The sequence below is a fragment of the Thunnus thynnus genome, chromosome 12 (assembly GCF_963924715.1).
Source record: "Thunnus thynnus chromosome 12, fThuThy2.1, whole genome shotgun sequence".
NCBI lineage: Eukaryota > Metazoa > Chordata > Actinopteri > Scombriformes > Scombridae > Thunnus > Thunnus thynnus.
In genome coordinates this window covers 1,851,901-1,869,245 of record NC_089528.1, presented here as the reverse complement: position 1 = coordinate 1,869,245, position 17,345 = coordinate 1,851,901, and the positions used below count along the sequence as shown (strand labels likewise).

Below are 17,345 nucleotides of genomic sequence, written 5' to 3'. Positions count from 1 at the left end.
CACATTTAGCCCAGACTACCTCCGAATGTGGTCTGAATGAACAGATCTGAATGCGTCTTGCGTGCACTCACACCTGTACTTAGAGCTGTCCGCCTGTGATCGGATCACCCGAGACACATGTTAGTGCCAGGTGTAAACAGGGCCCATGGTCTCCTCTGACTTCAGTCCTCTAGATATGTGACAAATGTTTGGTGGTTTGATGCATAACAACAGGTGTAGGAACTGGAGCAGCATTTACTATATGACTGCTGGCATTATTTCACTTCATTTAATTTATGACTCTCATAAATTACTTGTGTTGAATTAATTTAATTAGAATGTGTGTGTGTGTGTGTGTGTGTGTGTGTGTGTGTGTGTGTGTGTGTGTGTGTGTGTTGAAATCTGTGTGTTGAGATTTGACCCTGCAGGTATCTTACCAGGCTTGACATCTCTCCTCTCCAGAATGGCACTGCTGCTGGTACAGAGGGTGCTGGTTCGCCCTGCCCCTGACAGCCGTTCCCGTGGTAATGTGGCACTGCCAGGATCCACCATAGCTGCTGCCCCTCGTGTGCTCCCCCCGCCATAGGCCATCCTGGAGGGAGAGGAGGGCATGGAGCGGACCATGGGTGGGGACATTGAACCCTGCAGGCTGTGCAGGGTGCTGCGGCTGGATGATGACAGGGTGTGGACTGGACTGTGGCTACCATACAACACCTCTTTGGATATCTGGCAAAAACAAACAAAATGCGATAAAAAGCAATAATAAAAGCTGATAAAACTGAAAGAGATGTTGCTGCACCAGGACACTGAGAACACAAATCAGCGGGATGTTAATGCCAGACACCCACTATTATATGAGAATCATTTTCATTACAAAACAGAAATATACACAGCTTTTATTTGAAACCAAACTGCATTTTAAAGTCCAACCAATACAGATTTTAACTGGCAGATACTGTACAGTACATTGACAGTACACAGGTCGATAAGACACTGTGGTACAGAAATGACAAAGATAAGTTTTGAAAAGATGTTTTTGATTCCAGTTCAATCTGCTGACATAAATTATGGCTGAAAAAAAGCTTTACTGTAGATTTAATTATACACACAGAAAGGGTAAATAAAGATTAGTCAGTGGTGGTTCATTTAATGCTCATAACAGGCTTGCCCAGGTTGCACACCACACTACATTTAATGTTTTACTGGTTGTATAGTTTAGTTATTTATAGTTTTTGTAGAAGCCTATAAAATGTTTTTTTAATAAGATTTTATATAATTGAGTCTTATTCTTCTAATCTGAACTGTTGCACTTGTGAAGGTGTTTGTTGTCTTTACTTGAACTAGTTTAATTTCCAGTTAAGTTTCCATTTTAAAGCTGCATTAATCAATATTTTATATAAATGGCTATGTGTTATTGTTAAGTAGTAGTGCAGCAGTAGTGGTTGATAATTAGCAGAACAGGTGGACTCAAATGCAGAGACTAAAAAGCAGGGCTGAGGAAAACCTTCTTCATTTCTGAGACTGGGCAGGCAAAAAACAAAAGCTGGCTGAGCTGAGCAGAACTGATACAAGACACAACTGAACGGGCTGAACGGAACAGAGCAAATTCCACATAACAGAACAGAGGATCCAACAAAGACTGAGCAGAAAACCAGGGCTAAAATATAAAACATAATACTCAAAATACAACCCAGCATACATGAAACTGTCCAAGAACACAGATGAACACATAGTTATGATAGTGCCACAGGCTCACTCCAGACTCAGACTCACTCCATCGCCTTTTTAAAAAGGAAAATAATAAAACATAAGAGGTTAGCCCCCTGGTATAACTCCTAAACCTGCAAATTAAAGCAAACATCGCGGAAATTTGGCGTTCCACCAAACTAGAAGAACCTTGCTTAGTCTGGCAAGATAGTCTTAAAACATATAGGAAGGCCCTCTGTAATGCCAGAGCTGCCTATTACTCAGCATTAATAGAAGAGAATAAAAACAGCCCTAGGTTCCTTTTCAGCACTTTAGTCAGACTGACAAAGAGTCATAACTCTATTGATCCATGTATTCCTATAGCTCTCAGTAGTAATGACTTCATGAACTTCTTTAATGATAAAATTCTAACTTTTATCAACCTCACTGGCTCTGCATGAGGCAAGTCTACAGTATATAATGTTTTCAATCAGGCAGACTGGAGCCATACCTCACAAAAGACAGTGGAGGAAGAGCAAAATGTAATCTCTTGATGATGCACAGAGGAAGTCAGTCCTGTAGCTTGGTATAAAACTGCACTGTTTTCAACATCCTCAGCTTTATCAGTGTTGGGCAGTCATGTATTACTGTTTCACTGATTACAGTCATGTTTTCTTCAGCAACAGTAGTGTAAGGGATTATGATTTGAAAATCAGTAATCACATTACAGTTACTAATCCCAATAAGGCTCCGTTACTTGGACAATTAGGGGGAGGACATCTTTGCTGTCTTTCTGGTATTTTGATGGAGGGTTGATATCAGTTTGGTCTCTGTGCATTCAGTGGACAGTCTGGTCCAGCCACTGGTAAGGCTACATTCAGGAATCAGCTGTTTTAGTTCAGCTGGAGACTGTGAGAACAAAGCAGCTTCACTGAGAGGGTGAAACTTCATGCAGTCACTGCCGCTAATGTTAAACTTGCTACTGATGGTCAGTAAATACCTCCAAACTGTCGACTGGCTGCTTGTTAAACCACAACGTCTCCTTTTCTTCTTCTTCTACATGTGTTAAACACAGAAGATGGAACATGTGACTGTGGAGGCTTTGAAGCTGCTTAAAAGCAACTTTGATAAAGCTGACAGCTGTCTAATGAAAGTAAAGTAATGAGTAATGAAACTAGTTTTAGGGAGTAATATGTAATGTGTAAATTATTACATTTACAAGTTACTTGCACAACACTGGTCATATTGCACCAGACCCAGATAATGTTAAGGCATTAAACTCAGCTAAAAACAAATGTAAACCAGTCAACATCCAATGTGTGAATGGCAAGATGGAGAATATTTTTCTTTGTCTTTATTTACCTCAAACAAGGAGAATAAAATGTTTTGTTTTGGGTTTTTTTACATCTACGTCCAGACAGAAAAAGTTTGGATTGTATGACATGGACTGACTGCACACACTTTAATGTAACATCTCAGTGCACTCTGATCCAAGTCTCATTTATGTAACAACAATTTTTTTATACTAACTGATATTAGAAATTGAGTGAAAGCACAGCAGTGGACCATAAAGAGTCAGTTTGACATTGGTATAATATGTGGTGTATAGTACAAACTTGTCCCCCTTAGCTAGGTCTTTCTAAAGTTTTGCCTCTGACATTCTCTCTCTTTTCCTTTTACTTCCCTCTATTAATCATAATCATCACAACACAAATGTGACTCAACAGCACAGAATGATTGAGTCTAATTGTATTTGGCATTCACTCTGCTCCATTCATTCCAAGCTTAAGTGAAAAGGCGAGGCAACTTTATTTGTATAGCACATTTCAACAACAAGGCAATTGAAAGTGCTTAACATAGAACATAAAAGGCATCGAAACAGAATATAAAAGCAACACAAGTAAAAAGACATATAAAAACAATTAAGAAGTGTTAAATTTGGAGATAAAAAGAAGCCGAAAGGGAATAATAAATAAAACAAGAGAATAAAAGTTACAGTGCAGTGTAATATATTAACCCTCAAATTTGGTTTAAAACCAAAAAGACATGTATGCTCTGAAGCTCTTCTTTCTCTCACAGAAGTTCTGATGAACAATCCAAAATATATACAGTATATATGATTGAAAAGATGACTGAATTAAATGAGACAGATATTTTAGTGTAGTGAGTTAGAGGTCATTGAAACACTGAACCTTGTAGGCATTTCAAGTTAAATTCAGTTTTACCGACCCTGTCTGTTTTATGTTGTACTTACTTTCATTATAAAAAATGTGCTTCATTAATACAACCTGTAGTAGGGTAGGTATGCATGCACAATTATATATTATGTGTAATAAGGTACATTTGTGGCCAGTCACAACATTTTATTCAGAATCAACACACAGATGTTAAGTCATCCAGAAACACAAACATGTCAGTCAACGTGAGAATGTGGCTCTACCTTCATTACATCTGTGATGTTGTGGTTTTTTGTGAGGAAAAAACCACAACAGCTCTGTATGTGACTGCAACACACACACTAGCTGCACAACTTTGAATTGAAACAAATTACAACAAATTTAATATTTGAGTATTTCCCGTGTTTGAATGGTAGTTTCAAATTTCAAATAAAAAGCGACAGCTCTATTGTTCACAACTGCAGCATTTCTGCATTCATCTAACATCAATGAATACAGATGTGAAATGAATCTCTCAGCTCAGTTTTAGTTTAGTTATTTGTACTATTAGTAGTTTTTTAGTGTATTATTTGTATATGTTGGAGTTGATAAGCAATTTAATAGTATTCAGACTCAATGAGTGGATTTGATACTGGATTTGCTTTTGATGAGCTTCAATCCTAAATATAATCAGGTTTGCCTTTTTCCTTAATCATGCAACACAAATTTCTACACCTTTCTATCAGAGAGCAGTTTTCTACTGCACACCCAACCACACTTAAATCTGTTATCACTATGAGTCCCACTATGTTGAGTACAGATGTTTTTTTCTGGAAAAAACAGTTTATCATTTAACAATAACAAACTTCTGAAATTCATCAGCATTTGTTGTCTACAGAACCAGCTGTACAATCACTTTGTCTAGATCAATATTGAATGAAATGATTTAAATCAGTCTAACTAAAGTGAGTGCCAAAGTTGACATAATTTAGTATAGGTAGTCATTATTGAGGTTGCACACCCAGAACCAGAAACTATTACAGTTTTTTTTTAATTGTATATTTCATAGTTGCGAGTTTGGTCGGTGCAGTGCAGCTCCTGATCCAAACCACAGAACACACACAGCTCTGTCAAAAGTTCTAAATACTTAGAAAGATGCTCTCCTGTTTGTGACTTACCTCAGCATGAACACAGTCAATCCTCATGTAGCTGCTCAGCTACAGCTTGTATGACTGAGTTTGTGACATGCAAATTCATCTGTTTACTTCAAAAGGGCCTGTCATAACACATAAACTGCCACGAGTGTGAAAATCAAATATGAAATAAAGCCTGCAGTGTAACATCCAGACCAGTTACACAAGGAGAGCAGACTGTCAATCAGATGATTGTTCCAGCACAAACTGAGTTAACGCAGAACCCTCACAACAACTAGATCTGCTTCCAACTCTTGACTCTGCTCTGACTGTCTTTCACTTCAGCTTTAAAGCTGCATCTCCTCTCCCAGCACACACACTCTCTGTAGCCTCCATACAAGTTCAATAATAACAAAACCATTGAAACACTACAAACAGTTTCCAGCCCTCTATTGTGATTAATTAAGTATTTGAGGAAGATTCTGATGTATTGTTCAAAATGTTTCTGACCAAAACTAACACTCATACTAATGGATTTCTACAGAAATGACGTTATGCACAGGAATCTACACTGTCAGCCATTAAGCATGCACACTATCTGCATGTGGAAAGTAACATGAGGGAATGAACACAACATTCCATGAGACTAATTAGACTGTCAGTGGGTCATACCCTACTGTTCACATGTATGTGAGATAAACAGAAGGCAGTGGACAGCCAGAGAACATGCAGGACGCAGTTTATGTCAGCATCTTATCTGTGAGACTAGTGCCAGAGTTAGACAGAATCAGACCTCCTAACTGACATAAACCTCCAATGATAATTAATAATAATAGCTGGCTCCACAGTGATAGTGTGTAATTAAGCGTTTTGTAAACATGTCATGTTATCAGGACAGCCCTGAGAACATAAAGCATGGACTTAGTCAAACTCCTCCTTTAGCAGCATGTCACAGACACGCTGTGAGAGGCTGAGCAGATATCACTTCACATGACCTCTGGCTTTTCAGCTCTCCAGTTATCACAACATTAATATATATAATGACAGGAACATTACTTTATAAATGTACCAGTTAGTCAGTTAGTTGCTGTCCTTCATGATGAAACCAGGGTTAAATAATGTAAATATGTTTTGTTATAGTGAGCAACCTTCAGCACATTAGTGTTCATTCCCCTGTATCAAGCCCATGTTCACACCAACATCTGCACAGCATGAAGAAATACAACAACCTCATTCACTTCAGTAAGACCACTGTGTTGGCCAATCAGACAATCAGATCATTGGACAATCAGATACCTGCAAGCACACACTATTGGCAGATTACTTTGTAATGTGAGTGGTGTAATTCTGCCTGTCAAAACAGAAGATATTTGCTGTTTCCATTCTGTTTCCAGAATTGTAAAATCATCTCATTGTATTATAAACCTCTGTGCAGTGTTTAAGCCTCCAAACTCATGGATCTGTTACCCTATTGGCAAAGACAAACAAAGACAATGACTTTTTTCAAGGTATTACATTTTAAAAATCAGGGGTAATTTTATGTTAGAAGAACTGGGCAATATATTTCAACTTAACCATTTCATATAGTCTACAGCACTGTGAGGATTAATAGACATTTTTGCTAAACTTGCCCTTCCCAGTGTTGCCACATTCATTCCACTCCTTACTCTTCCTCCATTTTTTCAAGCACAACTGATGCACTGAGCAACTGGTGGAGATTTCACTCGGATAGATTTTGTATCATTCACAGTTGAAACAGGGTGGAAAGGATACGACACAGACATAACACGGACAACCCTTAAAAGTTTGTTTTAAGGGCATGAGAGAGTCACGTGTAACAAGCACTGTTACTTGTACATGATTACAATATATTAGTTTGTCTGTATGTATAAAACAGCACTCATTAGAGTTTATCAGTATTTTGCCATTTTCTAAAGTGCACTGACTGGCCCCCAGTGACATAGCTTCTGTGATTCTTGTGCCTGTAACACAGAGAACGTCAGACAACACTGAGTGGGTTTAGGCTGGATTGTTAGAGCCGGGGGAACTGATGTTTCCCAACACGACTCTGATTAGCTCGGGGGGATGCTATAATTATACGTCAAAACAAGGTAACGTATTTGTTGCTGATTGGCCCAGAGGCAAGTGCATCATTTATGGGGTACAGCGTGTTTACTGTGGCCTTGTTGAACCTGTCTTTCCTCATATCACTCCTACATACACTCAGACAGCCGCCCACTGCTAGAGCACAGGGTCATCTGCGGTGGAGAGCCACAGCAGTGCGCTCAGGGAACTCCTCAGTGACAGAATGTCTGATATTTATCTATGCCATTTGTCTTCCCTCCCTCATATTCTATATCCTGCTCCGACATAGTCTGCATATTGTTGCTTGTCAGTTGAAAAGCTCCTACTTTCCAGTGTGGTCACTTCATGTTTTCAGGCAAATCAAGGGGATCACCTACTCTTCTCTCAGTCCAGAATTTTACTAAGGAACAGCTGATGTTTTGGGAAATATGCTTATTTGTTTTCTTTCCAACAGTGAGTAGAGTGAGAAGATTGCATGTGTGGGCAGGACTGATACAGACAGATAGGCACGTTTTTCTATCATCATGCTTGCATTGTTTTGAAGCAGAGGCTAGCGGTCATAAATGTATATGCATAGTGAATCACAACCCGTTTTATTTGAATCAAAAATTAATATAATAAAGTAGCCGGCTGGACTCTAATAACGGTTATTTTCTACATTTTTGTTATTGTCAACAAATCTCATGTGCAAACCAACAATGAACTGATCTACTTACAAGTATTGTGTGTGAATCCAAAGTCTGATATATCTTATCCCTGGATTGTCCAAAACTATTAAAAACACATCAGTGAGTCACACCGCTGCACTGGGTGACATGTTCCATGTATAACCCACCACTCCATGTGTGGGAACGTGGTTCCGTTTACAGAGCTTTGCTAGCTTGTTGTGCTACATATCACAACCTGTTGACTGTAATGCAGGTCTTTGAGAAATTTATAATGTAGTACAAAGTCAACAGGTTGTGATATGTAGCACAACAAGCTAGCGAAGCTCTGTAAACGGAACCACATTTTGCGCATGCCCAGTGGCATCCGCCGTACCCGTACAAGGAACCTCACTCCCGAGGGTTACTATCTTATCGCTGTTTTTACTCTGATGAAATAGAGAAGTGAAGCATTCAATTGTGAATCCACACTCTCTGACCTGTCTCCTATATATGATACACAGTATATGTGAGAGGAAAACACTGTCTTTTTCCAGACTTGTACAGTATAAATGTTTTTTTTTGTACTATCTGTATTTTGCAGACCTGTGCAGAAGAGGGACAACAAAGAATACAGAGCTGCAGGACTAATTCCCTCTTGAGATTCCCAGAGAGTCCCAGGGAAGAGGAGAGGAACAGTCTTTATACGTTAAACTGGCCATCAAACCTGAGAGACATTCCAGGAAGCAAATTACACAGTTACCCATGAAGTTTGGAGGATATGCAGCTCTATTCTGATCATCAGACTTGGAACGAAACCAAATGAGTACAATTCATTAAACTTAAGTAAGTGATGACCTCAAAACACTGATGCTGCTTCAGAGGGATGAGTTGGGATTGACTGGGATCACCCTGTGTGTGTGTGTGTGTGTGTGTGTGTGTGTGTGTGTGTGTGTGTGTATACATGTATCATAGTGTATGTCAGCCTGTCCTGTGATCACTATCAGCAGACCAGGAGGTTAAGGAGGCTTGTGAGCATCTCAGCAGCAGCTCTGCTCACACTGAGCGTTTATCAACTGTATGCTGTGTCAGAGATTTATAAGATAGACCTAAACACCAGAGAAGACCTGTCTTTATGTTTCTTTAGTTACAGATGACAGAGCGGAAAGTCAACAGCTTCAAGAGGATAACAATGCAGTCAAAGATCAGAAGAACGATAAAATCTGCTACTTTGAACTAATTCTATTCCACAACAAAATCCAATCAAACACAAGGATTTAACTTAAGCCAGCTCAGTTATTGTTTTTTTCTTATCATTCAAAAAATCAAAATCGATGCACCAGAACCAGCTATATCGTCTTTTTTATTCCACACATTATTCTTCATCGTCAAAACCTGGTGCCTACATTACCCACTATGCAACTGTAATCATGTAGCCATTCTAATTCCAAGGGTTCATACTAATGTGGGGGGTGTAATTGCAGCCCCCCTGCAAACACCAATATTATCCAACATGCTCTTGCATTATTATACTGGCCACAGGTGGTAATTACAACACGGATATACAGTGTTGTCTATAAGTAGTCAGATAAGTTTGACAACCTATTTTACCTATAACCTGTTTAGGATTCCTAGAAGGCAGAAAGCTCCCGCCTGAAAATCACATCATTCCTCAAAGTCTCATCATTCATGTCTGAAACACAGTCTGCCACAGCTTGATTACTGTTTCTTGATTTGGTCCAGTGCTTCAATGAAAGTGATAAAAATAAAGTGGCACACTGTGCTTTACAGTGCTAATGTAAAAGACATGCATGATAGTCTGAGTTGGCTAACTGTCAGTCAGAGATCCACCTATGCTTTGTTAAATTTATTCAGAAATGGACTGGTCACACAATCACCAAAGATACTATATGAAAGGTTATTCTCTCAGTTTGCTCAACACAATTATCAAACATGATATGCAACAGAAAGAGGGTTCATGCTACCTAAAGCAAAAACAACTATGATACAGAACACAGTCATGTACAGAGCCATGGTCTGCTGGAATTGATTGTCAGTGCATATTGTTCAAGAGAATACTAAAAATAGGTTTTAAAGTTTTGTTAAAACAGTACCTCCAAACATTTCAGGAACTATAATTCAACTGTGTGTGTGTGTAAACTAGGAAAAAAATGGTGTAAGATATAAAACATAAACCTGGGTGAAAGCAGAAATCCCCTTGGCAGAGAATGAGAAATGTTATTTAATACCTTATTTTCTTGTAATTAAATGTGTAAAAGCGCAGGATGGATAAATATATAATTTAAGAAGGTCATTCAGACAAGAATTTCTGTTTATTGGTATGAAGAAAAAAAAAATCAAGTTTGCTATGAATTCTTGAGGAACTGTGATTGATTTATAATTTTGTGTTTGGCTTAATGCTTGTTGAAAGGATGACAATTTTGTTTCTCTTCTGTATGTACTTGATTATTAATTCAATGAGGTGAGCTGTTTTGTTTGTTGTGTTTATGTGGCTATAGTGTGTATGAGTGTGTATGACTGTATGAGTGGTGGACCCCAGGAAGAATAGCCAATGCTTATGCTGGTGCTAACAGGAATCCTAATAAAGAAAGAAATCTGACAGACAGACAGGAGTTGGTATGAGGTTGTTTTATACATAGTCACTATATCAACACTATAGGATACAATGAAAAATACGGAGGATGGAGAGAGAAAGAGACAGTTTGTTGACTCACCCTTCCCTCTGTGGTGGCAGGTCTGGCGTGGCGGTTGAAAACATGTGCTGGGTCTTTATGATAAACCTTCAGACAGGAGTGGGATGTGATGTTTCTAGAAGGAAACAGAACACACAGAGATAATGACAAGTGTGTCAGGTCTAAATCAGCAGAGATTTAGTTTCTGAGTTGTGTGTGAGGCAGCTGCAATCTCACGGCTGACTTTGTCTGACATAAAACGAAATGGCTGTGTCACTTCATCATATGCAGAATTATCATACAGAAGTATGTCTCAAATGATTTAACATCTAGATTCAGTTTCAGTTCATGTAAAACCGAAATCAGTGAATGATCACATGGATCAGATTGTAATATACTTTATAAAGGGGTGTTCTGTTCACTTCTTATTGCTACGCAGCATGTAATAAAATGTAGTAAAAACTCACTTTAAATAGATTTTTAATGAGTGATTGTTCTTGTTTCCAGTTGGATCTTCATCATGTAATTGTCTATGTAAACAATTTTATGAATTGGACTCAGTAACCATAATTGATCAGCTGACACTTTCCAAACCAACCTTATCTCCTAGAAATGACATTAAAATAACAGCAAATATGTATTGAGAGAGGTAATGCTGCACAAACATTTTAAGCAACATGATGAGGAAATTTGTAGTCAGTGTACAGTGTCCCCCAGGTCGCAAAATGTTCACTGTCAACATATTTCATCTGTTTTTCTACAATATCCACTCATGGCAATTAGGGGTGTGCCCAAATACAAATACATTATTCAGCAAAGCACAAATAGTGGGTTTTATACGAATATTTGTTTCATACAAATATTTAAAAAATTATTTGTTGGGGGTGTTCCCCAGAGATAAAGCTGAGCTACTGACACAAGCGAAGTGCTCCCAAGGGACTCTCCATAACCTGTTGTTCCCTTTCTCCTTTACAAAAGTTAGGTTGTAAAAAATAGGCAATAAATGAAAAGTACAAAGCAATAATTGCCTTTGAAGTTCCTCCCTACACATTACACAGTGTGCTGTCTCTGTGTTATGGTTATATAAATAGGTAATGAGGCGATGAGTAAAGTTTTAGCTCAGTAATCAGCGCAGTCATCTATGATCTGGGAGACTCCAGTTCAAGACCCAATGTGGGGACCTCTGGGAACACTTATTGTAACAACTTAATTTTCTAAAATTAAAAGTGTAATAAAAACAAAAACAGGATTTTTAAGCCTCTTCCCACTTTTATTCGAATACAAATACAAATACAAATAATTATGCTGCCTCAACTAATACAGATACAAATACAAATACTGGGATCTCTGCACATCCCTAATGGCAACTAAAGCATGATTTATATTTTTTATGGTCATGTTTAGGCATTCACAGCACCTTGAGAAAGTTGGGGAAATATCATGGTCTTGGTTTAAGGGAGGAGGCCTGGCATCAGTGTGTAGGAGGGTAATAGGAGGCAAACCCAGCAACTTCAGTGAGTGAAAAAAGGTGACTTATATACACCGTGAAAAAGCACACATGTATCTCTAAAGGATGAAAAGAAAATCTAAATCAAACCTGGGTTAACTGAAGACAACTCAACTCATCAAACTTACTCACATCCTCCCCCTCTCTACTGACAAACAACAACTCCCTTAAGTAGGCCCTACAATCTACTGCGTAATCAGATTAGTCAAAACCATATTTCTCTCACAGGTGTCAGTCTCTCACACCTACAACAGGTGACATAACTGATTATGTCACCAATAATCAAAAAGCAGGTGTTTTGTTGCCACCCCCCTTTAACTCCTAGGAAAGTATGGTGAGTCAGAGCAAAGAAACCTAACATTTAACTCAAGAAGCAGAGAATGAAAAAATGAATCAATTAATAATTTGAATTTAAACAACATTTATCTGTCTTGATTTAAGCAGAAAATGCTGATGTACAGTAACTAAAAAAAAATAATGCTAAACACAAACAAGCCTTGGATAGTATGAGCTAGCAATGCTACAGATAAAGATGTTACACTGGCTAAACAAACAAATGACAAGCATGGTAAGAAATGTATAAAATGTAAATGAGACAGCGCTTTGTACACCCACCATCCACCCGACCACCTCCCTATTTTGTGTGGCAAAACAAAATAGCAGTATACAAATCAACAAGCAGAGCCATGCCAGGACAGTGTATGTGCTTACTGTGCTCTACACCCCCTGAACTACTCACCAGCTCTGTAGATTCCCTCAGAATGCAAAATCCAACAGTCAAGGAAGCTCAAATACTGATCAACTTTTAACCTCGCTGCAACCTCCTTCCACTGGCTTTGTTTCACCTTCAGTGTCTGCTTCTACTTTTCATTTAACCTGCCATCAGGCCTACTTTTAGACATAGGTAAACTTGGCTTTCACCCAGTGCAAAAAAGGATGGTAGAAAAATACTTTGTATTATTATTATTATTATTATTATTATTATTATTATTATTATTATTATTATTATTATTATTATTATTATTATTATTATTATTATTTTGTGTGCAACAAAGCATTTATCCATTGCCTTATTGAGCTATTCTGTGCTTCAATTTCATGTTGAATGTTTAGTATTTTTTTGTTTTATTTGCATGTGTTTACATTTATTAGTTATTTTTTGTTTAATTAAAGCAGTTTTGTCTGCAGTTAATCTTTTTCTTAAGCTACTCAAATAAACTTATGTTCTTTGTAATGACTCTAATAAGGACTTCTACTGTTCACTGAGTAATTTCATTTAGTATAAAGGAGAGAAGCCATCTGCTAATGGGATGGGAGATCATGTTTAATACATTATTTAATAAATTATGTAGCATTCTGTAATAGACAAATTGACTTGTTAAGATAAAATGTTAAAAGTTAAGTACTAGAAAGGTCCTACAGGTGCTAGAAAGATATTGGGACAACCTTACACAAAACTAGCCTGAAACACTCATGACATCAAATTTGTTTGTGGAAATTCTTAAAATCTTAAAGCATCCAAAAAGCCAATATATCCAATAAGCTATACTCACCACCTTTTTTAACTGCAACTGAGTTTAAGACCAATGTAACACCAACCCCCCCAAATGAAGGGGTTAAAGAATCCAACAGGTAATATGTTCAGTCTGTTCTGTTCCTACAGTAATCTATAGGAGGCTTGCATGTTGGTGAATTTCATATGATCATGTGAACCTACTGGATCACAAGTCCCTCACCTGATGTCCTCCAGGTCGTAGTAGACATTGCGGCTGGTGTCTTTGATGTAGATGGCCATGTTGGGAGACTGCAGCATCTTCATGGTGAGCTGCTGGGGGAAGGCGGTGACAAACAGAGCCCGCAGAGTGTCATGACTGCCGATCTCTACAGGCATCCGGACCTGCTTTGTCTCCTCTCCATACTGCAGGTACAGCACACCAGGACCTGACACACAGTCAGGGAGGGATTTATGACAGAGTTGTGCAATGTGATACTGCCACATCCATCAATCAGAATGTACAATTTCTGAGTAAAGACAACATTAAAGTTACAAGACGTGTGCCTTACCCCTGGGTCACTGTTAGACTGTGTTAAGTCACAATTACAGTACATATTTAACGAATACAGTACTGTTATCTGTTACCTATAACCTTTAGCAGAGGCGTATCAGTCCCATCCACAGATCTGATGGATTGGGGTTGGGCCACTCCTGGTTCCCTGTATGCAATCTGAGCATTTCTAAACTTTATAATGGGATAGTTGTTGGTATTTAAAATAAACCTGTTTCTATGCATGCAGTGGCTATGCTGTGAAGTGTGAGCTGCCTTGTGCACAGCGTTGGCCCAGGGATGATTAATATGAAAATTCTTATCTATTTCTGATCATTGTCAGTTCAGCTACTTTTCTTTGATATGCTGATCAAGATACTTTATATAAATTAATTTATCTGTTTAACATTGGTAAAATTCTTTCTTAAGGTAAACATAAAACTTCCTGTAGCTGCTTCACAATTAAGCATTCCACAAGCAAACCATTATAAGGCTTTTTATTTTGTGAAGGAGGTATGGCTTCCAGTGCCCATGGTCAACTTGGCCTTGGTGACTGCTAGCTATTTACTGTGTAAAAACAGATCTACAGATCTACAGGAACAGTAAAACGGTACTAATAACAACAACAATACTAATAATAATGATCTTTACTTTATAGTACCTTCCTCAACACAGTTACAAGGTGCAAGGTGTGATTAAGTGTGACAAAGAAGAAGAAACAGACACAGTGAACTGGTAAGATGGACACAACAGGTGCTTACTACAGTTTGTAAAAATTAAGTTTTAACTACAATACCTGTAAATGCAGCCTTTAAAGTGAGTTGAACTCCCCTCTAACAGTGTCATCAAAAACTTCAATTATAAGCTTCAAAAAGATCAGATTAATTGCAGTTTGGTTTATTTTTGGCTTTATGTTGTTGTTTAAAGGCCTTGCACACCCACAGAGGTCTTTTTAGTTGTTCTGGCTCTTTAGATCTGGTTTAAAGTTAAAGTTAAAGCAAGTTTACTGGGGTCAACAAACTCCGTTCATAAAGCTGTAACAGATGCAGGAAAACTAACAGGAGATTCAGAAAAACATCAGTCCAGTGCTGTCTGTATACACTCACAGTCCTGAGGAGTCTCTGTCCAACCTATAAGTGAAATCACCTGTGTAGCTGTGTGTAATGGGCCTCATGCAAGAAACACTTGTAGTAACAGATTTGTTCTTAAGTGGTATGTACAAGTGATTTGAGAGAATTTGTTGCATTCAGCATTTTTTGTATTTAGACTTTTTTTGTACAACTTGTCGTACGAGTCATACACAGACGGTCAGCCTTTTTCTACAGGACAAAAACACTTGTTTTATTTATACTGAATGATAATGATATGATATGAATGATAATGCCTTAACCTGAATGAATTTTGGAGTTTAAATATCATGCTGAAATTAAGGGGGAAAAATAACAAAAATAACAAACAAATAATGAAAAATCAATAAAATTCATCATATCATCATCATGGCTGCCAATTTACTGAGAGGTTCAACAACTTATGTTTTTTGATTATTTTTTTTTATTATTGGCTTGGCAACTTGTACAGTTTAGTAGTTAGGAAACTTGTCACTCAGACAGCTGCCCCAGGTGTCTGTCCACTATCATCTTGGATTATCACCTGACAGTGTGACTTCACCTGTGATGGAATATATATTTTCTCATCTGTCAACATCTTCTTGACCCCCTCCTATCTAAGTCATGGACTGCTTTGCTTTAGAACTGCGTTTTTTATTATCTATGTCAAACCATTCTCACAATTCGAGTGTGATCTGATGACACATCATAAACAATTCATTTATATTTTCTATTTGTTGCAGGTTCCCTAATAAGACATCTGCAATATTTATGTTTTGACCACTTGAGCGGCGTACAGGCAGACTTTGAGCTCTGCACTGTTCCTCTCTTTACTCTTGGGTGTCCTTTTTTGTGAAACCGTTAGTCTTGTATAACACTTTAGGGTTGTTGATTGCTAATTATCAAATCTCAGATATGTGCACCTGCTCATGAAGTTCTTAATGTAGTTTCTTAGTAGTTTTGTCAGACTGTCTAGGCTGATGTAAGGTACTAGAGGTTTTACAGATATTGTTTTAAGACTATTGCAACTATTCCAACTTCACTGTGTGTGTGTGTTGGTGTGTGAGTGTGAGTGTGAATGTATGTGTCTACCTACCAAGTGACCTCTCTCTTGTCTGACCACTCGAGCGGCCTACAGGTAGACTTGCTCGGGCTTTACAGCCCCTTGTAAAGGGGACAGTGGGGGGCAGCACCTCTCCATCAGGCATGGTGTCTGCAGCCAGAGGGTCCTGCTGCTCTGCCAAGCCCAGCACACCTGCACAGGGGGGGCTTTCAGGGGGCCTGGGGCTCCTCACCTGGACAGCATGAAAAAGAAAACAGACTGAATTACATTGTGATTATATGAGGTTCTAGATGGTGGCATGGGCCTAACTCACAATCACTGGAAAAATAACCGTGAAGCGTTAAAATACATTCCAGGTAAGAAAACAGCAGTATCAGGAAATTATCCTATCCAACATGATAACATTAAGAATAGAGATGAATATTCAAGTCAAGCTTCAAAAACACTGGTTCCTACACTTCCCATAATGCAACTCCCTGTCTGATAAACTTGAAACCCCACATCTCCACCTTGTGACATGGGCTTTCTTTTACAAATGTCTAGTCTCAAAGCCTAAACTAAGATTACTCAAGTGAGTAATTTAGAACAAAGTTAGGAGGTTGTAATAGTGGAGCTCTGTAAACAAACCCACATTCCTGTGCTGCCTACATGCTCACTGGCATCTGCCTTAAACAGAACTACCCTCCTGAGACTGAAAACGCTGTTGATCGCTGTTATTAGTCTTTGGAGCTGTTACTCTACACAAACTAACATGACCAATCTCTTCATAATGAAGAAACATGTCATCCAGTGCAGCTGTGTGGTTCACTGATGTGTTTTAATAGCTTTTGGACAGCAAAGGAGGTCTACGGCACAGAGGAATAAGATACAGTATATAACAAAACTTAGTACACCCCTGTGCAATATCACTAAAACACTGAATGATTCAACATTGTATTATCCTACAATAATTGTAATATTTTTAGGGTGGAGTGTAGGGCATTTGATCTTATTTGTAATTAAAAACAGGTTAGATAGACTAAATTGAAAATACAAGCCTCAAAGTACAACCTCAATGCAACAAAAGTGAGTACTGTAAAGGCTAATTGCCTGAACAAGGTTATAAAAGAATATGTGAACACCACAAATGTCCCTGAACAAGTAAACCAGATTGTGAGACTTCATAAAGATGGGGGAGGATACAAGATCATCAGCAGGCTACTGAACAGAAGCCAAAACACAGATGCAGCAGTGGTTAGACGGTATACT

General features: G+C 38.3%; 1 protein-coding gene across 4 annotated transcripts in view; it reads right to left on the bottom strand.

Annotated features, from left to right (window-relative positions):
• si:ch211-207d6.2 (sickle tail protein homolog) overlaps window positions 1-17,345 on the bottom strand; it is a 118,641-nt gene that overhangs the window by 43,584 nt on the left and 57,712 nt on the right. For all 4 annotated transcript variants that reach the window (XM_067604800.1, XM_067604801.1, XM_067604802.1 and 1 more), the window contains 4 exons: window positions 16,131-16,329; window positions 13,620-13,824; window positions 10,419-10,512; window positions 417-705 (listed from right to left, as the gene is read on the bottom strand). In XM_067604800.1, the coding sequence (XP_067460901.1) occupies window positions 417-705; window positions 10,419-10,512; window positions 13,620-13,824; window positions 16,131-16,329 (787 nt within the window). The remainder of the gene's footprint in view (window positions 1-416; window positions 706-10,418; window positions 10,513-13,619; window positions 13,825-16,130; window positions 16,330-17,345) is intronic.